This window comes from Strix aluco, chromosome 2 (assembly GCF_031877795.1).
Source record: "Strix aluco isolate bStrAlu1 chromosome 2, bStrAlu1.hap1, whole genome shotgun sequence".
Classification (NCBI taxonomy): domain Eukaryota; kingdom Metazoa; phylum Chordata; class Aves; order Strigiformes; family Strigidae; genus Strix; species Strix aluco.
In genome coordinates, this window is record NC_133932.1 from 35262647 (window position 1) to 35287454 (window position 24808).

At 37.6% G+C, this 24808-nt stretch overlaps 1 protein-coding gene across 2 annotated transcripts in view; it reads right to left on the minus strand.

Annotated features, from left to right (window-relative positions):
• The window catches only part of RCAN1 (regulator of calcineurin 1), a 40694-nt gene that overhangs the window by 3911 nt on the left and 11975 nt on the right, over nucleotides 1-24808 (minus strand). The window contains exons 1-3 of one of the 2 annotated variants that reach the window (XM_074814309.1): nucleotides 3973-4210; nucleotides 1703-1876; nucleotides 540-699 (exon numbers count right to left, since the gene is read on the minus strand). In XM_074814309.1, the coding sequence (XP_074670410.1) occupies nucleotides 540-699; nucleotides 1703-1876; nucleotides 3973-4059 (421 nt within the window). In that variant the 5' untranslated portion in view covers nucleotides 4060-4210. Of the gene's footprint in view, nucleotides 1-539; nucleotides 700-1702; nucleotides 1877-3972; nucleotides 4211-24808 lie in introns of those variants that run through there. The other variant, XM_074814308.1, reaches the window with a different exon arrangement.

Genomic DNA, 24808 nt, shown 5'->3' on the forward strand with positions numbered 1-24808 from the left:
CTTACCTTTTCCAATAAATGAATAAATTGCAGCAGATGAAAATTAGAAGGAGCAAGGAGTGGCAGAAATCTCTCACTCTTAACTCCAAGAGAAAATGAGGTTGATACTGATAGTTTCCCTCCTACACATACTATCTCAGATGCAGAGGTAATTCTAACACAGCGCTACACAGCTGTTAACTGGTTCATTGTCATTGTCTGAAACAGGACTTTCCCATCCCTTCAAAAGGTGTGTAACTACACAATTGCCTCTTCATTTTTAGGAAGCTGCTTCTTGAAAATTCTGATGAACAAGCTAATATAGTGAAGCAACATTCATACTCTTTACAAATCACATAACTGATCACATTGTGGAGGTCTGGGCCCTCCAAGTGATCCTGTGGAATTACTACATGCATAAGAAACTATACCATTTACTAATACTTTTTCTGATATTACAAATTTAATTGGTAGATAGTAATTAATTTGAAAAGTTCTAGAAATTCAGGAAGTTTAAAAGGTGTTTTACTCAACGAGCATTCTAGTGTTTCTACTCCTTACCTGGTCCTAACTTGGAGATAGCATATAAAAGGTCATAGTTAATGACTGGAGTAGCATCTTCTACTTGCTTCCAATCAACAGGTGGAGAGGCAGGAGGTGAAATCAAAAACTGTTTGTCTGGATTTGGTGGTGCCAAATGTGAGCTTCCAATGTGCAAAGTCTGAAATGAGCATAAAAGCCAAAGCTGTTGCACTATCATCAACGAATCCATCATTTAGGAGGAATTTTAAAGTTTGGATAGATGTTATGCTGTAACAGGCACTCAAGGTGGCAGCATGTAACTATAATATTGAAGAGAGCTGCATGAAAGACCCAGTATACAAAATACAGACAAGCCACCACATTCATTAACTCTGATGAAACATGCAATGAAGTATGCACATCCGCATCTTCTCATTATGGAGTTTTACAAAAATTTCACCAGAAAACATCTGTCCTTAAAATACCGAAGTAGGAGGAAGCTGGATATGGGCTTTAAGGCCTAATGACAAATGGTGTTGAAACTCATTACCACAAGTGAGAGTGGTGAGAATTCTAGAAGGTATATAAATAAACTGGCTCCTTCAGGACTGTCCCTAGGGACATCTGAAACAGACACACATAGATTAATTTTCCCATTAAATGTATGGAGGAAAATACACAGCAGCTACCAAAAAGCACCCAGATTACCAGAACCTGAGAGTTTCACATCTTTAGCAGCAGATGCTAGCCAGCTAAAGAGCTACACTGACGGTGATCTCCAAATACAAACATGCTAAACAAACGATTTGCAGTAGTGATAGAGGGATCAACAGGCAGAGATGTGCACTACAGATGAGCTCTACACTTTGAATTCCCTCAGATACCATTTGAGCATGTATGTGTGTGTATACTGTTGGCAGAGCACACTTGGCTTCCCCCACCCCGTTAAACTCTATCTTTGACTATGCTGATTACTATCATCTACTCCCTTTTCCCCAAGGTTATCAAAACAATACAGAGGGAGACATAAATACAAAATATGCGACAGCCTCCAAATACTTGTAGCTTTGGAACAACCTGTGATTCTCTAATCAACCTGAAAAACTTAACAGTGTTCATCAGCATGACTGAAGACCTGTGGAAGCTTATCACGAGTAAGTTATGCTTTAGCACCGCGTAAGGATAATCACAAAAAGACTTACCTGAGCAAAATACAGTTTTATTTCCTTTCCAAGGAACTCTGTCTTGTGCAACTGGATTCTAGCATCCGCTGCAGATAAAGGGTTACTGAAATTTATTCGTACTCTTTTGAAGCTCTTAAAATACTGAAAGGTGATATCTCTGTCGTATGTTCTAAACAGCGATTCAAATTTGGCCTGAAAAGAAAGAACCAGAGTAGAAAGTGAATATGCAACACTCTACATTTTCTCTAAAGAAATACAGAAATAAATTGGAGTTACTAGTAGGGGCATACTATCGCTCTTGAACACTGATGTATTTGTAACAGCTTAGATTTAGTTTTCTTCTCTGTTATAATTAATTTTTCTAACCTACCACTTGTTTTCTCTATAGCAGCTTTTTTCTCCCTGATTAAAAAAAAAATATACTGTCGTCATCAATAAGTGTTGGACACGATACTCTGATTTAGTGTCATAATAGAAATAGTAGTATTGTTATATTGGAAAGAAATGCTTGCCTTATAAAATTAATATCCAAAGGCCTTGAAAAAAGTCTGCCAAGCATGCCTTTGTCTAAGTGTGCAATTTTCAAGGAAACCAACACAACAGTTTTAGTAGAGAAAAAAGAAGAAAGCATATTTGCAAGCTAAGTGTAATTTTCTTCAGTGACTCAGCATGCATAATGAAGTTCATGAACACCTCCTGTTCTAATAGCTGCTACTTTCATTTAGGAAAATGAACATATTATTACTGAGCTCAAGTTTAATAGCCTCTTCTATTTCGGGAACCAAATTCTAAAAAGGCTCCCACTATCTTTCCTAAAAAAATTGTAAGTACTAACCATACAGCTCCTGTAGGGCCCCTGACACACTTTCTGTTTTGACTGCGTGGTAAGAGTAGGAACTGAACCTCATACCTTCATGAATCCGCAGCTGAGTTACTCTGCTGTCCTATCTGCATGAAAAGACTGAAGCACCTTTGCCAACAGCTGGCTATCTCCATTTCACACTTCAGGTTTATGCTCCTAGGGCATCTACACAAACCTAACTTGGCTATTTTTCATATCATTTATATGACGAGTGCTTCCACTCTTACTTCAGGATGCCAGACCAAAGCAGGAGAAAGAAGCAGGAGGTTCTGAAGCTGCCATGCTCTTGCAAAGTGTTTCAGGCTCACACTGAGAACACAGTAACCAGTCACAAGCCTTATTTCAGTGATGGCAATAGATCAAGCATTCAGATTTCAGATATTTTCTCTTCATAAAAACTTACTAGAAGTTCAATACAAAGCCAAAATAAACAAGTATGTAAAATCACATTGCCTCATTTTTTTTTCACTGTTACATTTTCAATTAGTAGAAAAAAGCAACAAAGATTACGTAAGAAGGCAGCGATTACTTCAAAATTTCATTTTCCTTCCTGAAAAGCTCTGCTTCACAAACTCTCCACAGCTGTGTACAGAGCTACCATGTTTCAAAGACATTTTAAAATCAGAGCTGTCCTGCTTCTTGCTGAGCCACACTTAAGCTTCTTCAAAATGAGCTCTGAAACCAGACCAGGACCATCCACATGCAAAACCTGTATTTGTTAGCCTCCTGTACTCCAGAGAGAGCTGGAGACAAGAGTGAAATGTAAGCCAACCCCATGCTAAATTGCATTTCAAAGTTCGCATTCAACATTTAAACTCAGAGAGTACATGCAAGGTTTGTGCAGCATGTATAGTTTTTTAAAGTGTGTGTGATTGTAGAGGTCATATACATCATGGTAGCAATATGACACTAAACAAAATGTTATTTTTGTCCTTAAGGTATCTTAGTCAACAATTCACTGTATCAGGACTGGATTACTTACACTGTATTAATTCTAATCAGTTAAATATAAATCCGAGAGGACTTCTTATAGTTTTAAACATTATGCTCTTAACTATAGTGCCAGCCAAAAAATCCCACAAAAAGTATAAAGTGTACTATAAATTAAAGGAATCTTACTACCAAAATTATAACCTAAACATTTGCTGAAAATGCATATGCAAGTGAAGAATACACTATACAGTCAAGGAAGTCAAGGTAAACTTCTGATAATTTTCAAAAACATTGCTTAAGATCTAATAATTTCCAGAGTTAGAGTCATTCATATCAGAGCATACTGTCGCAGACTTGTAAGACCCAAGACCCTTACATCAAACTGAAATTTTCTTACAAGTCAAAAAGCTACCAAGGCTTTTTAAACAATTTGAAACAGCACCTATATACTTCAGTATTCCAGTAGTTCACAGAAATAAAAGATAAAGCATACCCTTGTTTCTGCTTGATTGAAGACATCGCTATCTGCCACACAGGCAATCAAAGAACTAAAACTGTAGTTAAAATTTCTAAAATGCATTTTGCGCTTTGCCAAAGCGATACTTGCTGTTCCACAGAAACCAATGACTTTTAAGGAAGCTGTTGGTCCTGCAGGCAGCGTTTATAAGGGAAACAAGTCCTGCCCCTCAAAAAAAAAAAAAAAAAAAGGTTTCAGAGCATCCTGTATGTGACAGCGAATTCCTGAACAAAGTCCTGCATGCTTTGAGGCAGTCAGGAACAAAATGTAAGCTGCGACTGGAAAGAGGTGACGTCAGCACATTAGTCAGCTTCCCTATGCTAATTACCAGCGCTCGGGAGGATGGAAAAAACAGCTGAGGTTTGCACAGCAGCTGCTTTATCGAGCCTCTTGCAGCATAGTTTCCACTGGTAGTAATTCCATTCAGCACTCAGACAACATGCTCTTCACTGGAATGGGACAACCCATCTTAAGATGGAAAATGTTACTGCTAAAGGACCAAAGTCTAGAGTAATAGGCTGTAATTAGCCAGGAGGAAAATTTCAAGACTTCGGAATGGAAAACAAATCCCTCAGGTCAATACCTTTTGGTAATTTTGTGGAAAAAATACACGGACTGAAATCTAGAGATTAGGAGGAATTGATTTGGGAAAACACTTTTTCCCCCCATTACAGGGAGAATTTTGTTTTGAAGATTTCTTCTAAGCAGCTATATGCACTAATTACCATGCTCAATGTATGAAAAACTCATTCCAAACCTCATAAACCATCAAAGTTTTTTGTTTTGGGATGGTTGGGGGTTGCTTTTGTTGGTTTGCTTGGGTTCTTTAGGGGGGTTTGGTTTTGGGGTTTTTTTGTTAACAGGAGCTTCATCAGAAATCTGCTGGCAGGGTTTTAAGAGACAAACTGAACTACCGACAGCAGTGACGAGGTATGAAAGCTACATTTCTGACATTTGCTGGTTTATTTGTATTCCAGTTTCTGAACTTTTCCCAGAAAGTAGCACAGGACACAGCTTTTTAGGTGAAGTTTTTTGGGGGGGTTTTGTTGGGTTTTGGGGTAGGGTTTTTTTGATTTTGCTTTTGTGTGGTTTTTTTTTAAAAAAATCAAGAACCATTTAAAAAAATCATTAACATTTAAAGTAATTCATTAAGCTAAGCTTTTACAAGCTATTTGGAACTCTCCTACGCAGCTTCAGATCAAAATTTCTAATGAAGTCAAAATCGTTAAGTGCATTTAGTTCATTTTACTGTAACACAGGGTTATGAGAGAAGCATCAAGCTTTATGAAATACTTGCAAACAATAAACAGTCATAAGTTTAAAGCCTTATTTAATAAATATTTAATCATGTATAACTATTCACATGAATAGCCTTCTCTATTTCCATGGGCTCTACTTACTTGCTTAAAGTTAAGGATGCTTATTGTGCCACAAGCTAAAATCCCTATTTAATAGTCAAACTCTCTGCTATTGTAAAGTTACTTTAGTGTAAAAGTTATGTTAGCATGAAAGACTACTCGGACCAACTTCCTAGCACCTCTTCTTAGAGATCCTCGCTTAAAAATAAGCTCAGCTCGGGAGAAGAGAAGGTATTCTGAAGGACAACTCAACAACTGGTGTAGATGCTGCCAGTGAGATTAAACTAAACTCTGAAAGAAGAGTAATATGTAACAAACCTCCAGTGCTCCAGAAGCACCTAACGTACTGGGTGCCTGAAGGACAGAAAGACAAGAAGAAACAGCAGCTCCTTTCCTCTCTCTGAACTCCCAGGAAGATGGGATGCAGTGGCTATCCAGCCACTCAACACAGCCAAGAACAGGTCTGACTTCCCAAGCTCACGACCTGTACCCAGAAACACAGATACCTAAGAGGAGGATTCATAAACAGCCATCATGCCAAGCAGTGAACCACCTGAGCTCACACAGAAAACCATGCCGAATATGTCTTGAATCCTGCCCTTGCCCTGGAATTAGGTCGTCAAGTGTCTTAAAGACTTCGGAAGTGGAAGCACCAAGCATGACTCCATAGACCAGCAGTCAGGATGCTCATCTGGAAAATATGGTCATGAATCACCTGAGCGTAAAAGGAAAACAGGCTTTCTACATCTGAGGTGAACGCTACAGCTACTGATAAGAAAGTAAAGAAGGTCCCCCCTTCAACCTGCTACAGCATCAGAGTCATTTGGCATACTCTGAGGCTACCAAGGTGACTGCAGCATCTCTGTGGATAACAAACAGGTGGAAAGAATATTTCTTTTGTAGAGCCTCATAGGGCCTACACAGGAGGCAGTTTGAGCTGCTCAACAGAATGAAGCCTTTGGCAACTTAGCTGCAGACCTTTATATAAGAAGCTTTGACACACTTAGCTAGCAGTCCAGTGATCGTAAAAGTCTTCAAAAGCCCTATTTTGGACTTCACTGCTTAAAGTAGGACAGGTAGATTCTAGGCACTTGCATCCCTTTGTAGCTCTAGACTTAAATTTTTATGCCCAGATCCCATGAAGACATTAAAAATACCTGATTTCTATCCTCAAGGCCACCTACACATTACTGAGACCCAAGGAAAAATGACTTTACAAGTCTTACTACAGCCATCTTTCAAATATAACTTTGTAATCTAAAACAACTATAGCCTGCTAAATTACTGTGTTATCTGTAAACAAACCAACTATTTTTGACATTTAACACCTCACAAAACAATTTTTTCACACTGTGTTCTCCAGATTTAAAAATAAACATTGAGTCTTCTACTGATACACACTAGGTTTTTACTTTGTCCATTTAAAAAGACAAAGAAAAAAAATCAGTCCTAGTCTGTTCCATTTTATCATTATCATTATTTTTTGGTAAGGTTATGTCACCAGCCACTCTTAAAGAAACAATTCAGGCAAAACAAGATGGTTGCATATTGACACTCCATTCGCAATGCAGAATAAACTGGGAACTAGTAGTCTGGGAAAAAGAAAATAACAAAAACAATCACTTTGGAGTAGTCTAACATCCTTACTGCTATGCTTGAGTAGAACAAAAATGCAGTCTGCAATGTCTCAATTAGCGGACTAAATAAACTACCTTGAATTATTAAAAAACAGAGGACTTACTTTTTCAAAAGGAAAACAAGTTTTCACTACCCCGCTTAATTTAATGAAGTGTTATCTAAGGTAGCAGCATTATGTTGAGAGCCCTGAGATCTATTGTGGAAACCAACAAAGTTACAAAACCACCATTACAAAATCCTGACAGTGTTGCAATGTTCCTTCTGTGGTGTTCAGGTCCTGTAACATTTGTTAACCACATGCTAATGAACTGTCTGGAACAAGAACAGGGCAAGACTATCAGAACTTCTGGATTTGATGTTCTGATATTATCAGAGTGCAGGTTTTCTCCTCCCTTGTCTTCAGAGAGTTTGCTGCTTTCTGTCTTCTCTTTGAGACTCCCTAGTGACCTACAGAAAGAGAACAAGGGCAAGGAGATCACCTGCTTAATGTTGTCATCCAGATACCAAATAATGTCTGATACTAAGGAACACAAACTTCATTAGTGCAATGGGATGCAGCTGTACTTTGGGCAACAAGAATCAGGGAAACCAAACAGGTAAGAATTGTATGACATGACAGTCTGCCCTACTTTCTCAGGTTTCATCTTTCCCTTGAAAGGTACAGATTCTGGGGCTCAAGTTTTAAAAGTTGAGTTCTAAAAACTGCAGACAAGATGCTCGATGAACACCTAAAGTACTCCCTAACATCAATAGCACCTGACAGATCCTCCACTAGTAGCACTTCCCAGGCAGCGAAATTTAACAGAGACCATTTTTTGATTACTTGGGGATGAAAGGAGGAACAAGGAGTCAAATGAGTATATGGAATAGTGGGAACACAAAATGACTGAATGCCATAAATAGTTCCATAATTTAATCTCCACATGCAGTAAAACAGGTAAGGCACAGAAGATGAGGAAACGAGACCACAGGAGTAGAAAAAAAAAAAAGCAAGTCACAAAAATGACTGTTCATTGATGATAACTACATTAGCAAAGCTAACAATCTGGAGAAGAAAATTAACATGAAATTAAATGTGTTGGTAATTCTGTAAACTTAAAATTATCACCTACGAGCTATAAATCAGAACACTATAGTCTATTATTTTCTCTCATCCCTGGCAGACTTTTACATTTGCCCTTGGAGGGTGCTCTTTATGTAATCCCTGTACTCCCACTATATATACTTGCTGATCTTTTGCTATCAACATATAGTTTCTATTTCTGTCTTCATGTTAATTATCTTGACTTAGACCTTACTTATGACAGGGATAAACATCTTCAAGTTATCTAGAATGAATAACCATACTGTTTTCATTTTCCTAGTGGTTGGGAAAGGAGAGGAAGAGGCAGACAATAAAGTATAAATAGCTTCCAGAGCTATCCATGCAAGCCCAGGATCGGTAAGCTCTGCTCTGTGTGCACTAGCACACACCTGAATCCAAGCAACCTTCTAACCTGCACTGTTCTGTCAGCACAGGAACAGGGGTGCTACATGTCTGCATGGGGCAGGCGTGCTGAAGGAGAGAATGGGAAAAGACAATAGATGTTCCTTCCTTGAACTTAACAGTCATCTAGAGCATAGCTTCAACACACATTCAGGTAAAAACAAAAAATTCCCCCAAACTCAGACCTACTGAAAGACTAAGGAAGTTTAACATAGGAAGGGCTAATGAGCACATGTCCTTGACAGTTATTTAAGGGTGTTCTGCAAACTAACACCACCATCAGGAAATGGTAACATTCTCCATCACTGGAAAACCTTTTCCCTACCCTTGGGATTCAACAAGTGTGTCATTTTTATGTGGAGGTTTGTATTGTTGGGTTTCTTTTGTTTTGAAACTTACCTGATGAGCAAAAGAGTCACACCAATGCTGTCTGGCTCAACGACAGAGCCAGGAGTGAGGGCAGTGACTTAAGTCACTTGCCTTAAAATGTCTGCACAGTTCTTAATCTCATTTTACCAGTCAAAAGTGAACCAACCATCCCCCCAAAAAAATTCCCCCTGAAACAATGACTGAAGGGAAACCTGCACATGATTTCATTTTGCAAGTCTAACAGAATTTGTTATGAAGTAAAATTAACTGGCAGACCAATCATATTTGTATACTTTTCTCCTCAAAATCCTTACAATAGCCTGAGCACTGGGAGACTGGCAACCTTGATGTCTGATCCAGAACACTGGCATGGCTATACACCTACTCATGCAGTCAAGCAGTAACGCAGCCCTTAACTTCGCCATACAAATGTCTCCCATGCCAGGCAAACCCAGATCAGAAACACAGGGAGAAGAAGGAAGTCAGAATTATCATATAACTGAACATGTTAACGGACAGTTTCTTCTGCTTTGTGGTTATAAAAAACTTTATGTTTTCCAAAGTTGCATACTCATTGATTTTTGTATTCTACATGTTCATCAGATCAGAAAGATATGACAAGCAAAATAAGTATATATACACCAAGTTAGTACACCAGCAGAGAAATAATGTGCAACAAAACACCTTTTTAACAAGCAAAATAGAGCCTTTAGTATTACGGAATAAACTGCACAAATATAATCTGAAAATTTATTTACAGTAAAGAAGTCACACAGAGCAGAGCAATGCAGGCGCACAAACTGGTTTTCCAAATTACACAGAGCTACGTGCAGTGTACTAAGTCAAGGTAACACCCACACAGTGACAAAATGGAAAAAGGGGCATGAAGCATGGAGTTAAGACTGTCATCATCAGCTCCTCTCATTAACTTTGTTTATAAGGTGGAACAGCAAGCACATGACCATTCACTATTTCATATGCTTACAAGTATTTCAGTCACTGAATTTCCAGTCATAAAAATAGAGACAAAAATTTGTACAGTTTTAACAAAATTTTAGCATCTGATTCCATATAATAGGGTACACGAAAGAAAAGCCTACCTGTACTACATGAAGTTATGTCAAGTACTATATAGGAGTACCATTTGAAAGAAGTATTCAATGGCTATAAAACTCTGAACTACTGGACAATATTTTCATATCTAAAAAAGAACTTTTCAGAATGAAAGTTTGAATACTTGTCAGGCATATTTATCAGAGCACTAGTTCAGCATAATTATCACTAGCATACTTTGTACATTAGCGTAGATACTTATTGCAGACACGGCTAGACTCAGCTGACAATAAAAATTAAAGGCCATGCATCAGGGGTGCAGTGCCACCTCCATTTTAGACTTTTAGCTGTTCCAAGAAAACCTTTTCCTCTTCTAAACACAAACCAGAGCAGAGGAATGAGTGACCATTTTCTAAGATGTTAGGGAAAACATGTAAAAACAAGCAGAAAAACTATGAAGATTTTGCACTTTACTAAGATAGTACACATACTTAAGACACAAGACTCAAATACCTTTATATACCTAAAATGATAGAAGGATAAATGCCAATCAAAACAAGTTTTTCAAAAAACTATGTATTTCTCCTGTATTTATTTCTGTTTAAATTCATTAACTGATTCACTTCAATTACAAAATCGTCTACAGGTAATATATTTAGAAAGAGCGTATCATGAAACACCAAGTCTTTTTGCAGTAATTGGTAGGGGGGTTGAAAAAAGGAAGGAGGAAGTTCTTGCAAGGTCAATCATAAACATTCCTGCCACCACAGAGAGAGAATTTGTTTCAAATAGTCAAAACAACCTTCAAGAAGATGAGATGCTTCTTAAAAGTGTATGAAAATACCTTAAAAAGATTGTCCAGCAATATTATAGTTCAATCTATTACATGTTGGGGGCAGTGGGGGAGCAGGGGGAGGCCTGCAAAAAAAAAAAAAAAAATCCGGAAAATAAAAAGCCAAAGACCAAGATGATAATCTTGAACCAAGGCAAACGTAAACAAGATCATTCCCATGGCCACATGTAGTTGCAGTGTCAATTATTTATTTCTATTTAAGGCATAAAGGGGAAAGAAAAGGCAACGGGGACAATAGCACAGTCTATAACTCATCACGGAAGCGGTGCACATACCACACTAGAAAAGGCTAACTATGGAAAGGGAAGGGCAGGAAATCCTTAAACAACTCCTCTCTTCTAACTTAAACTTGTTGAAGACTTCTATAAATATAGATATTTATATAAATCCTTTACTCAGAGTGGAAATTAAAAACGTGGAAAGAGGAAAATTCTCCAAAGATCATCTATATTTATTATGAACTAAAAAAGAACAAGGGCTTTTAAACCAAAATGTGTTAATAGGCCATTTTTGCATACTATAGAAAAAGCATCTTTAAACTATTTACAGCAGAACTGAAGGAAGTTATTTGTTAAAAAATGTTCCTGCACCCCCCAAGATAGAAAGTAATCTCTCATAAGCACCGTGTAACTATGAAATAAAGGAAGCATGTATTCTTCCTACCATTATAACTAGGAAAAAATCATCAGCAGTCTGACCTTTTCAAGGTTATTTATTTGCATACCAGCGTGGGGGGGGGGGGGGGGGGGGGAATCTATACAGTAATTAACAGATAGGTGGATTTGCAAGATGAAACAATTTAAGAAAGGGACATGCTCTACACATCTGTTACTAAAACAAGAACAGCCCTTCAGATAATTATTTCTTGAGTGAGGGGGCACCTTCTGAAGATGATGAACATTTTGTTTTGTAAAGAGGGAACAGCTGTAAAGTTATTTATAAGCTAGATTCCACAGAGGGAGAGGTCCAGGGGATAGGGCACATGCTTAGATTTGGATTCATACATTCTTTAAGCACGTCATACATATTCTGACACTTACCACAGCTGGAGCACTGCACTCTGATGCTGCCTCTGCACATCACCCATGCATTAGGGTGAGCTAAGGGGCATTCATGAAATGTTGGTGCTGGGCTTGTACGCTGGTATATAAAAGATACCACGTTTGGAGACTGAACCGGAACCAAATTTCAGAGAAACGGGCCTTTAGTGTTAACCTAGATATATTTAAATGTTGACAGTGATGTAAATAGAACTATCTTCAGCAGCTGAAACAAGAAGTGATGAGGAATGGAAGCTCTTGCAGAAAGACAATCATGTTATGAGAGCTTACAAGAAAGGATGTAGAGTGAAAGACACAGAAACCAAAGTTCCCCAAATCTCTGTCGTGGTAAGAGGGAAAAAGACCCCAGTAAGTGATCCTGCAGCATGTCACAATCCAGTCCCACAACAGAGTATTTTATTCAAACTCTATCAAATTGAAGCCAGTGTGGTCAGAGCTCCCCAATATCCAGATGTTCCAGTAGTAAGCACACACTTTCAAAGCAGAAGCAGCATCCACAACAAATGAAAACACAAACGGAACACTGAATCTAAATTTGGTTTGATTTTAAAAACCCAAGCCAATAAGCTGTGATCTATTTTGACATATACATGTATCAGTACAGTGATGAAGACACGATATATTTTACAACGGTTTTTAAAAACTAAATTTTGAGATGATTAGGCAGAGTTATAACCCAGATTCATATATTAAAGACAATGTCTTCTAAATATATGTTAGAGTAAAAGCTTGATGTCAGCATCTTAGTCTTTTAAATATTGCCTGAGAAAAAAAAAATTGTCCAGCTCTCTGGTTTTATGAAACACACCCTGATCATCACTGCAGGATTAAACGGCAGGTGGCATTTTTTGTTCAATATGCTTCCATATCCATTGAAACTTTTTGGAAAAGACCAAAAAAAGTCAAGATATTTTTATCTCACTTTGTGCATTCCAGATAATGAAGGAGATAATAGTAAAAGGTCAGTACAGAGGAGAAAAAGCAGAAGGAATGAATCTGTGTCAGCTTATCTTTAGTCCCTACTCAAAATCTAAATCAAGAGTTACCATTATAAAGCATGAATCATTGCATATTAAAGCTTCAGATAAACCAATTTAAGAAGCCTAACTACTTTTTCTTTGAGCAACCAAGGTTTTGTTTTCAAATCTGTTCTGGAACAGTAAGATCGTATTTTAGTGGTTTCCAGACCTATGATCAAGGATCTCTGATGGATATTTCAGATCAACTGGTTAAACAAGGAATTCCAGAGGTCTTTAACGCAAGAAAACTATGAAGCCAGATGTCATTTCTACTCATGATCTTGAAGGCTGCTAGGAGCACGCCACCAACCTGTGTTTTGGTATGACTTGCAACATTACCTCTACTCCTCGATTCCACTGACTGCATTGCAATATGACATGTCTGTATCATGTTAAGATAAAATTTTAAAACAAGTGATATCTGATGATGAAAATCAAAACCCAGTCATTCCTATCTGACTGTACTCAAACAGAACCAGAGCTTTTGAGCTGAAATGAATCTTTTGTGATCACACTTGGGAAAACAAATCAGTTCACCATAGCTGGTTAAACAAAACAGTAGTAAGTAGGAAAGGACAATGCAGTATTCACTCCTCAGTTCCACCTGTATTTTCCTATTGGAAGGTCTTGAAATTCTGTAATTTGGAGTTTCTCCAGAACAGATGCACACTCCTCAAGGCTAACGAAAGCAAAAAAAGGCAACTTGGGCCATCACTGCAATAAACACGTTATTTACTTCCCCAACATAACAGCAAGGTGCTACCTTTATTCAAACCAGTGGTCTTGGCGGTCCCTCCTCCCAGAAGCTGTTTCTCAACATTACTCTGGTAAACTTTTGAGAATTTGGGTATAGTCTTACACCCAAAGATAATACACAGGTGCCATTCTGTGGACTACTCCCACTCACAGATGGAGTACAGCTGATTCAATATCTTCAAGAGCTATTATTACTCTTTGATGACATTTGCTGAAGTAGCATACTGGTTTGCCTACAGTCCCATTACTTTACAGCAACTCTGGAGCACTTATTTCTGAATAAAAAAACCTGAGGAGAATGGTTTGGAACAGTCAATCAGTTTTTCCTCACAGGATCTCCAAAACCTGTGAGACAATTTTGTTTACCATTTAACCAATAATTCTTGAAATTACAACCTTATTTCTTCTCCCTTCACTTAAAAATTTCACCTATTAAAGATGTGTGAATTGAAATCCAGGCTTGCTCCAATGAATGCCAGTTAACTTACTAATAATTCAACAGCCTTTCACATGACAGAAGAAAAAAAACTTCCAGAAGGTTATTTCAAAAGGAGAATAAAGAAGAAATCCCACTCAAATTAATGCAATTACAAACATTTATTTGAAGTCTAAAACTATAGACTGTGCCCTGAAGCTATATGTCCTTTCAGCATAAAGCCATAATGCCAAGAGATCCACAGTTCTGACCACAGAAGTGTGCATCACCTATGGACGTCAGTAAGGTTTCTATGAAGCCAAGTGCTGAATTCAGCCATTTCTCTGCACACAGAAGCTATCCACTCCACAGTTACTCCACTGAGGGATTAAAAAAAAAAAAAAAAAGACTCAAATAACCCACTGTTTTGTGTTGTTTTTTTTTTTAAAACACAGATTCCAAAAGCACTGCCAAGAAGGAAAGTAGCTGTTTTTACTGAATAGACACTTACAAGATTATTTTTTTTTTAATAGGAGCTTAAAATATATGAACTGTTGTCATGCTTGCATTATGTAGCCTACATATGTTCAAACAGAATATAAAGAGCTGTGCTCTATCACAGAAGGGCTATTTACAGATTCAATGTGCGACAGTTTTCCAGCCAACCATCTGAAAAATAAATACCTACAGTGTGCTTATTCCTTCCTTGGAAAAATCCATGACTTACACTTCCATTTCCAAGCATTAAACATTAAATTCCTGTTCACTGACTGGTAACATAAAAGTGGTAATTTGGAAATTCCACTACAGAATATTTGAGTAACCAACTAGACTCATTTAGAAAACTTTTTAATATGGCAAGTATATGCCAAAATTTAAAGTCTCTTTTCAACATGTTTCCACTCCTGCAAGGAATTTACTCAAATGATCCACAGTAAACGGATTACAATTTTGCCCTCATTCAAGTATTCTGGAAGGAAATAAGCATTTTCGTACGTTATATTTACTGGCAACTATTTTTCTATTCATATTAAAAACACCATTTCACCTGGAAAAATAACTTCTAAGTGCTAAAAACCAGAATCCAAAAGTGTGCAAAATTACAGTGACTAAACAGAATAGTGGACTTACAAAAAAATTATCTGAGGATTTTATATGCTGAGAGCATTTTAGAAGACATAAACAACTTCTGTTTAATTAAGTTTGCTTCATTGAGAAAAATATTTTTAGTAAGATGCAAAACCAGAACAAGTAAATAAGAACTACATAGCATTCTGTCAGTCCATATGGGAAGATTACACAAACAGAGTCTATTCAAATACTCCAACACCTGTGCAAACCAGCATCTTGAACTGATCATGAATAAACCTGCTGAGGAAAGAACGGAGCCCTCTACAGAAAAATCTTCTTTGGATTTTGGAACAAAGGTGTTAACCTGAACTAAGCAACCATGATGCTCTGTTATCACCAATTCATGTAATGCCACCTGAAAGCCTGATCAACACTAGAATTCCTTCCCACTCATCTGTAACTCAAAGCCATCCTGTGCTCGGGATCAACAAATCATTCAGTTCAGAGTAGCTGGTGTCTCTCTGGAAAACACAAGAAAAGAGCAAAGAATATTTATGATCGCTGTATACCTATGAAGTATGTTAGAAAGCACATAAAGTTTGTTCTCTCCTGGAAAACAGAACACAGTCATTAGCAAATAGCATCTTAAAAGGTTAAGGAATTTCTGAGGAGGACTCTACATTCACTTGAAGGATTACTAAGAGCCTACAACCCTATATTCAGACATCACTCAGGGATAATCTCCTCAGGACATTACTTAATCTTTTAAAGAATGATCTAGAAAAAAAGGCATTGTGTTTTACTTTGAAAGAGCTCCTTCATGCAAGTATAAATCCACAGAAGAAAAATCTCCCTTAAAGTGATAGGGAGAGTTTTCTCAAAGTCATCAGACACGGACATCAGACACGGACAGTCTTGAGCCTCTTAGCAAGCTTCAGTCAAGTACGATACCAGGCCAAAGGGTTAAAGGATAGCATTTATGATAGAGTTGTGTGAAAATATCAGCGACCGGACAGAGTAGGAAGGCCAAGGAAGAAGCATGCAGAACTCCGTTGTCAGCAATTTTGCTTGGCAGAAGCAAGCAGCTTATGTGGGCCTCCAGACAAGCTAGAACAAGTATCAGCATATGCCGCAGGATGTAAAGAAAGGAGAATTAAGAACTTTGTAGAAGGTGACAGCCAAGGACACAAACCCAAAGACAGACAGACATTTGTTCCACAATCTGTGAAATATGCTTAGCGTACAAAGGAATTTGCAAGCTTTAGGGGCTCACTTAGTCCACATGCTATAATAAGATTTTAAAAATAAAATCACTGAAGTTACCCTAGCAAGAAAAGTGTCTTGGTTTACCAGGAGTTTCCAGAGCTCAAAACAAAAGTTACGAATGAGTGAGGGCTAAGGATAATTTAGAAGGACCACCTCCTAACTTGCACATAAAAGCTGAAATGCACACTGAGCAAACAATGTGACTCTTACAAAGTATATTTGGCACAGTATGCATGCTTTTGGTTTTAAGAATGAGAACACAGTGGCCAGAAAGAATTATGAATGGCTATTTAGGGCTCAGTAGATTGGTCAAAAATTGAGGAGAAAAAAAGAATCCAAATGGATGGAGAAGTGCAGTGATAGGTTCAAGCTTGTTCTGTATACCAAGCAGGGGACAGTGTTCAGCTCAGTGGTATCTTGTATGGCTAAGAATTAACTTCTAAAAGCCCTTTCTTGTCATTAAATTTCTTCAGATGTATTTAACTCAAAATGAGGCACCCATCCACTTCACAAAGAAATTCAAAGTTAAAGTTGTCTAAGCACCATTCCTTTACATTGCCTTCTTTCAAAAATAGCCCAGCAAGTTAGCAAGACACAGTTCAGTACAGCTGAACAGGAAAAGTGAATGCACCAGTTTTCACTTACTAAATTACAAAATATTCAACCTATTCCACTAAACTGGTCTAATCAAGAATATATCCATGCACAAGCTGTTGCCGACAAAAAAAAAAAAACAACAAAAAAACCAAACAAAAACCAAAATGCAAACTAACTTCCTATGCAGCCCCCTAAAAGAACCTGGATGCAATTGCCTGGCAGAACCAGCTCTCATCAAGGAAGAGGAAGCAACGAGAAGTGAGACTTGTCAGTCATTCAATACTCACAGCTTCATATCTACGAAAGGATGTCACTAAGTCCAAGCAACTCCCTTCCAAACACCAAGGGCTCCCCATGGCTTTTGGATCAGTAACTTGTGTCACAAAAACTACTGCAGGATTCACTCCAAGGAAGATTGAAAGCTGTACTCCCTCACCCCACACACTTCCTTCTGACATTTCTGATATATCCTTCTTAGCCTCGTAATGCCATAATCATTATCATTATTCAGATCACACTTGCCAGTGCAAAAAGCATGAAAGTTCACGCACTTCAATGCATTTGCATGGGTAAAACACACAACTGTAGAATTTGCCTGATAATTACACTGATAACATGGAAAAAAAAAATTGTCATCCAGTAAAGAAATACTTGGCTAATTTACTGCATGTGAGGACACATTTTCCACCAGTTCTCTGAACAACAGTTATCAATACTGCAGGATGTACATTATCAAATAAGTACCTTGTGGAGTACCGATGCAGAACCTTCATTTTTATAGTTAAGTGGTTTAAACCGTGCAGTCTTTGACTTTGCTTAGTTGTTACCCTGAGTAAAAGCCTGACAGTCAAAGGAGAGAAGACAAGTAACAGTTTCAGAAGAGAGGGAAAACGCACAACCCCCTTTTAAATTATGCCAGCAGGAAAACAGGTAGAAGAGGCAAGTTCAGGGGCAAAAGTAGAGAAATTCCCTGAACATCTTAAAAACTTGAAGATTTCTCCCAAAATACCCACACCTTTTGTCTAGTATTAAATTTCATATTTATTTCAAAATAAGCATTTTTAGAAAGCTATGAGAAAGTCAAAGAGCAGAATAGCAAGCAATTACAGTTGCTAACTATAGCTTTTCTTATTTATGCCACATGATTTGTATAAAATCATGGAAAGCTGCACTATTTCCTGATAGCAGAGGCAAAGGGTGGTCACTCAAATATTTGACTAATTCATTCCACTGGATTTTCCATAAGTGATTCATGGCTGTACTCAACTTTCCTGGAAAACATTTCACAAAGTCTGCACAGTATGTAAAGCAGCATATTCTCATTGTCTAGTTTCTAATTATGAATCTTTGAGACTCTCTCTTTAAAAGCAAACAGCATGTTTTAGTGACTTCATTCTATCAAATACGATTTTGTTAACTGAAGCACTCTTATGCCCAGAATAACTGCCATCACACCAAAAATGCACACGCTTGTTTTCCTAAACAAGTTACTCCAGGCTTACACACAGTTCTACTTCAACATGTAACTAGACTTAGTACATCCTTTAATAGTCCGTTTTATCCTCTCTTGCCCATCCTGATCCTGACATCACTATTTTATGTCTTTATTCTGTCCCTAGTTAAAGTTAGTGACACTTTCCTAAATGAAAGGAGGATCAAGTTCTTATCTATAAGCTCGTCTAAGAAGAGATTTATCACTGTTTAGATGTTGCTGCCAAAATGAGACAACAAAACCCCTGAAACTATCATAAATACAAAATCACCTGTTTAATACAATTGAAGGAAGACTATGAGGACAGGTTACAATTTCACTTTACGGCAACCTCAAGAGCCAGAGGCTGTGAAAATACAAACAGTTCCTGCAAAAAGAAGCCTCAAAGAGCAGAGTTGGGCAGATGTAACGCCCTTTCCATTAACCCAGAAAAGGCTACTGTGTTTAAATAGCAGGACATAACGCTCTATCAGTGTGTATGTGGGAAAAGAAAATGAACAGACATATACATACAAATCCCAAATCTATAGACACACTCATAAACACAACTGGAGTTTCCCAAACAATTCTTTTTGCTTCTTTATAAAGGGTGGTATTATAGGCACTGGCCTGATTCAAGATTTAGGTTAAAATGATGTTCCGCATGGTAAGAAATTTACTCAGCCTCTTAAAAGGAGTATCTCCGAGGAAACCTCCTCTGCTAAATCCTCCAAGATAGAAGTCTTGAGAAAATGGGAAAGAGGGTAGGTTGTGGCTGGAGGGCATGGGGGTATGTAATTTGATTTTGTTTAAAAATTTTGCAAAGAAGTCTAAATATTTATTTTCAATGCTTATTCTTCCCCAAAAATATTATGAAAAAAACAAAACTTATGAATATTTTTCACTCCATTTCCTATATATCCCCCTATCCAGCCTTAGATGCCCTAAGAAACAGGATTTTTTTTTTTTTTTTAATTTATTTTTTGGTAAGGGAATTTAGAAAGAGCCTCTCTGAATACCTGCGTCTTCTATTAAAAGTCTGTTCTTTTCTTGGAAGTCACAACACTACAAAGAGTTTGTTTACATAGAGGGACTGTGAAATAATTACAAGTTCCCTGAAACTACTTGCCCAACTGGTTTCTAAAATCCCTTGTGGTGTCAGTTCAACACAGCACACACCAGTGAGGCTGACTTCAGTACCTGATCAAAGTTCTGGTTATCCTGTCTGATCAAGCCTGAGTCAGGAGGGTACTACTTAAACAAATGAGTCTTCAGAGTAGTTCCCAGGACCCTCATCTCCTCTCATTTTCATTATGAAATTTAAGAGAACCTGATTTTCTTTAGTATGCAGATAAGCTCTGGGTATAGTGAAACTACATATAACATCATTTCACATTATTTATACCTGCGTTGCTGCCTCTGTGCAATTCAAAGCATAACAGGTTGATTTCTCTCACCCAACATTCTTTCCTACTTAAAAGGGCAATCGATTACCCAATTCCTCCTTTCCAGACAGTCTGAAAGACCACTGCTCACATTTCTCATGGATTGAATATGACTGACAAATTTCGTTTTGAGGAGAGCTTTACAGTCCTTGCTTCAGGTAAGTTCTGCTGGACTTCCATTAAGTCCCTATTTGAAATGACTTCAAGTGTTTACACTCTATGCCCTATTCATTTTTACCAATTTTAGAAACATAGGTTATCACACATGTAAGTAAACCAGTACTATCAAAATAGGCTTTCAGTGTTATAAATTTGTTCCTATTTCCCAGTGAACGTAATAAAGAAATTTCAGTGTGATATTAAACATGGATATAGTTTCTCAGGTTTCCCTACTGCTTTCAAACTTCTTGTTTACTTGTTTTTGTAGTCCCCCAAACCCTGTTTTGGAAAATACAACCATGAAGCCTTTTCTCCAGCCAAGGAAGAAAGGCAGACAGCTCCCTTCAGGGCGCTGCCCTGAGCTATTCTTAGTCTGTTTGCTATTAATGTCACTCTCCAAGGTATTTCCGAGGAACTTCATTAAGTTACTGCAACAATAACGTCCTAATCAAAGGAAAGACTGTATACTTAGCCTTTAAGTAAATACAGAAATAAAGACATCTTTTGCATGTGAACAGTTAAGGCTTATCATTTCTTCCAGATGAACTGGGTTTTGATGGAACTACCTCTGTAAAACACTTTATCTCCAAGCTTTTTATTTCACAAGTTTGACTATGAGGAAAGCACAGTAATGTTCTCAGGTGTTCTTCATAAAAACAGTTTGTGCATGATTAACAAATACTCTTTGAGGAGGCAAAGTTTCATAAACAGTGTATTTTTAACCACCACAGACTGGTCACTTCTCAAAGTCACTTGATTCTGACTGACTCTAAGGAAAGTACTACCTTGGTTGTTTCTAAAGCCAACTCAGAAAATTTTAGCTGACATTTCAAACCTGCCAAGCAGAGCAAAAAAGGGCTTACAACAAGCATTTCCAGTTCTACATTATGCAACCGAATGTTACAACAAGTTTTTTGCAGATTTAAATGCAAACGTATTACACAGTCTTCAAATAAGACCATGTGCAATGCAAAGTACTAACCAGAACAGTCAGCAAAAAAGTCATACTTAAAATAAGCAGGGAGGGAGGGAGGTGGGAAAGGAGGGCAAGAGAGATTAAATAATGTGCAAATACATGAAAAGATTAAGTGTGTTGGAAAAAAGAAGTGGGGAGGAAAAAAAAATAATCTTACCAGCAGCTCCCTTAAGAAACCATGGTCTTGTGAATTTACAAGAGAAGCCACATTATCAACTACCAGAAAGAGTTAGCCACATGTTTTGAGGCTCAGAAGCTACCAGTTACATTAAAGATAAATCAACTTGCAATAACAAAACTTTCCAGAGTATGTTCTTCCTTACAGGGGATGGAAAAAACCCAACCAAACCACCCCACACTACTAAACTAGGAACATGTCTTTCAAACTGCTCTACTGCACACTGTTTTATATGTAATTAAACACAACTGCAGGACATAGCAATTACAGTAATTTCTTTTCTGTCCCATATGGATGAGGCTCCAATATACTATAAAATAAATACCATCAGATCTGTCTGTTCAGCAGTAAACTTTGGTGTCCTACATCCAATGTATTAAAAAAAGATTATTCACTTCAAGATTTAAGGTGACCTGGTTGAATTGACACATTAAGACACATTTTCAGCACGTATTGCATACAGTCATTCTTTGATTTTAGATTTTTAGATCCAACTATTTCCCACTCAAACCCTCATGGTCTGTCACACTGCTAACTTTTTGGTCTTCCTAGCCTTTACTCTAATTAGTAGATATGTCCAACTGTTCAGAAAGAACATGGCTGACCTTTCAAGCTAACATCACCCCTCAGCGTAAGTGTTCCCAGTGTTGTGCCAATTCCTCAGTGCCACAAGCAGCAGGTTCTCCTGCCAGAGAGCTGCCCTGGTACGCAGGGGCCTTGGAAGGGGCCTCAGCTCCTCCGCTGACACTACCTCAGCTACCTTGGACTATGTTAGCACAAACTGCTGATAGCTTATCTGCAAGTGGCTGTATTGCATTGCAGTTTTGAAGCACTGAAGTGTTGCAGCTCACTTTTAATTCTCCTGTTGCTTGGCTTTCACAAGATCCTTTACCTCATACTTAAAGCTTATACTTGGGCAATTTTTAAGGATAAGATGATGGGGCAACAGCCCGCCTAACAATTATGGTTAAACTACAGGTTCCAAACACTGAGCTGCAGGAGTTTAAACCATGTTTAGTCTAGGAAAGGGAGACATGGAAGCAAAGAGCACAGATGCACAGATTAAGTAACTTCTACTTTCCAATTTACGATCAACCACTAAGTGATCAGAAGTTAACTCTTATCATTTTGCCTGGTTCTCCTATAATCGAGGACATTTAAAATTTGTTTAGAAGGGATATTAGACTTTACTTTTTAAAGCATCACATGCCTTCCGTTTCATTACTCACCGTGGCATTTAAAAGAGTGGGTCTACTACAAATAACTTTAATAGCTGATTAACTGTGGGAAAGAAACACCCCTCAAAAAACAGACACCAGTGTCATCATCTGTTTCCCAGACCAAAGGACTCTCTAAATAGCATCAATTCAGGTCCCAAGCTATGTCATACAAGTCTCTTCATCACCGCTGTATTGCAAGTTACAATGGGGCTTGACTGTTCAGTATTTGTTTACTTCCTGCACTGACTTCTACAGGAATTTACCATGGACAGTCACTAAAATATTCTTAATTTAATGGAAGTCCACTATTAAATAAAAAGCTAGTTCAGAACATGTTCAGAGATAAAAGCTGTAAAAAAAAAAAAAAATCAGTGTGGTGTTCCGTAACACCTGAACTTCTGTGCATTATGGAGGGGAAAAATGGACTTACAGCAGGTCATAAGAATTAAGCAGCTGCACATCATTTTATACTGGTTAATTCACTTTGACTAACAAATTTTTTATGTCTTTTAGGCTTCAAACACATCTTCAGGACTGCATCATCTATGGGGTCTGAGATTTATTACAGTAGGTATTATTATTTTCAGCTAGCAAATTAAAATTTGCTGTCATTTACAGTATCTAGAAGGCAGCTCTTCAAAGGTTCCCAAGAAAGAAGCTTGCAATTTCATTTCCATCAAACATGCACAGATCTCAGAATTGTCAGCAGCTTTAAGAGTATGCTTGGCATTTTCAGAAGGGAAGGAACAAATACAGGAGACAAAGGGGCAACACACTCACACAAAACCAGTTCATTCACACCAGAATGCGATGATAGTTTGACAGCACTGGACAAGGTCATGTGTATGTATAATCTAATGCCAGGAACACTGCAAAATCCGATGACAATTCTAAGGTGCGTTTCCTAGAAACTGTGAACTGTGCTATTAGAAGCAACTCACAGCCTGCAGCAGCTACCCAGCTAAAGCCTTGTTATCTCCTTGGCACACTTCAGAGCCTTCAAAAGCCCTGAAAGTCCCTGCCTTAGTGATAACGGCAGTAGAGTGCAGGGCAGCTGCTCAGAAAGAATGGCCTCTTCCAAGATTGCAAGGCCGGTGTTGCCAGGATGCTTCCACAGTAGCCTAACTTATCAACACTTCCCTCACCACACCACAGGAATAACCTCCTACTCTCACTTTCAGTTCTGCTGCTTCTGTTTTTCTAAAAGTAAAGTGGGAGCTTGGGGCATTTCTGCTCATACAAATATGCTTTGCTGCACGTTGTCAGCTATCATTCTGGTGCACTTAATATAGCTTATATTTAAAATTCAGCCTCCATGTGTGTGCCAAATTTCACCTAAGATACTCAGTTTATCCTTTAAATGACAAAGATGGTTAACAGGTGAAACTAAATATAGCTATTACCTTGGGTTTTTTCCTTTTTTTTAAAAAAAACCTTGCACCATCTTGGTTATTTTTTTTTTTCTTTTGATCTTTTGCTGTCATTTCCAAAAAGTAAAGCAGGAATTGTCCCCAAAACATTTTTCAAAATTGTTACGGTATTTTTTCAGCTATGACAGGTACATGAACTGTCATACTAAGTAAAGATGTGGCCATAATCCTGATGAAATTTAATGAAAAATACTTCTGCAATTAACTATTTACTATCATTAAAAAATGCAACTATATTATGCCAAAACTACTACTTGAGGGAAGACAAAGTCAGAAGGAAGATAAGGTCTAAACTGTATGAAAACAGCATGTATTTTGGGGCTTTTTTAATGACTAGCTCTTTATAGCATGACAACAGTATTTGTTTAACTTAAGTATGAAAGGTATTATCATAGGCAAGTTACAGTGTTCATCTTCTGACCACTCTTCTGATACATTCTCTGTGCTAAGGAAAAAACAAAAGTCAAGTTAAAAAAATAATTATACTCTAACACAGGAGTCTTTAGAAAACCACAGTAGTTGTTCAGAAGCAGGCTGGTATTTTTGTGAACGTTAAAGAATGACATTTTCCACTGGAGTCATGGAAGGAAGAATGGAAGATAGTTTCAAAATGTTTTTAAAGAATGTTCTGGATGTGTAGCAGAAGAACAATGTAATTGTAATTAGTGATTGTACTTCTAAGAGCATATTAAGCACACCTAGAAAATTCAAAAGCGTTTAAAAAGTATACTAATAAAGATAATAAAAGGAGCCACAGAAGAGTCTTGATTTTAACCTACATCACATGTATTTTTGGTAAGGTTAATGTCTAATATGCTGTCATTTTCTCAGGCATGTTGTCAGTGACATACTAGATACTGTGACAGATTGTATAACCCATATTTGCAAACATACTACAATGTAATCAATTATAGTTTCTTAACAGTTTTGCAGACAGCCTGTCTTGCAAAGTTTGTGAAGCTTCCTATGTAACTAACCCTTTCATTTCAGC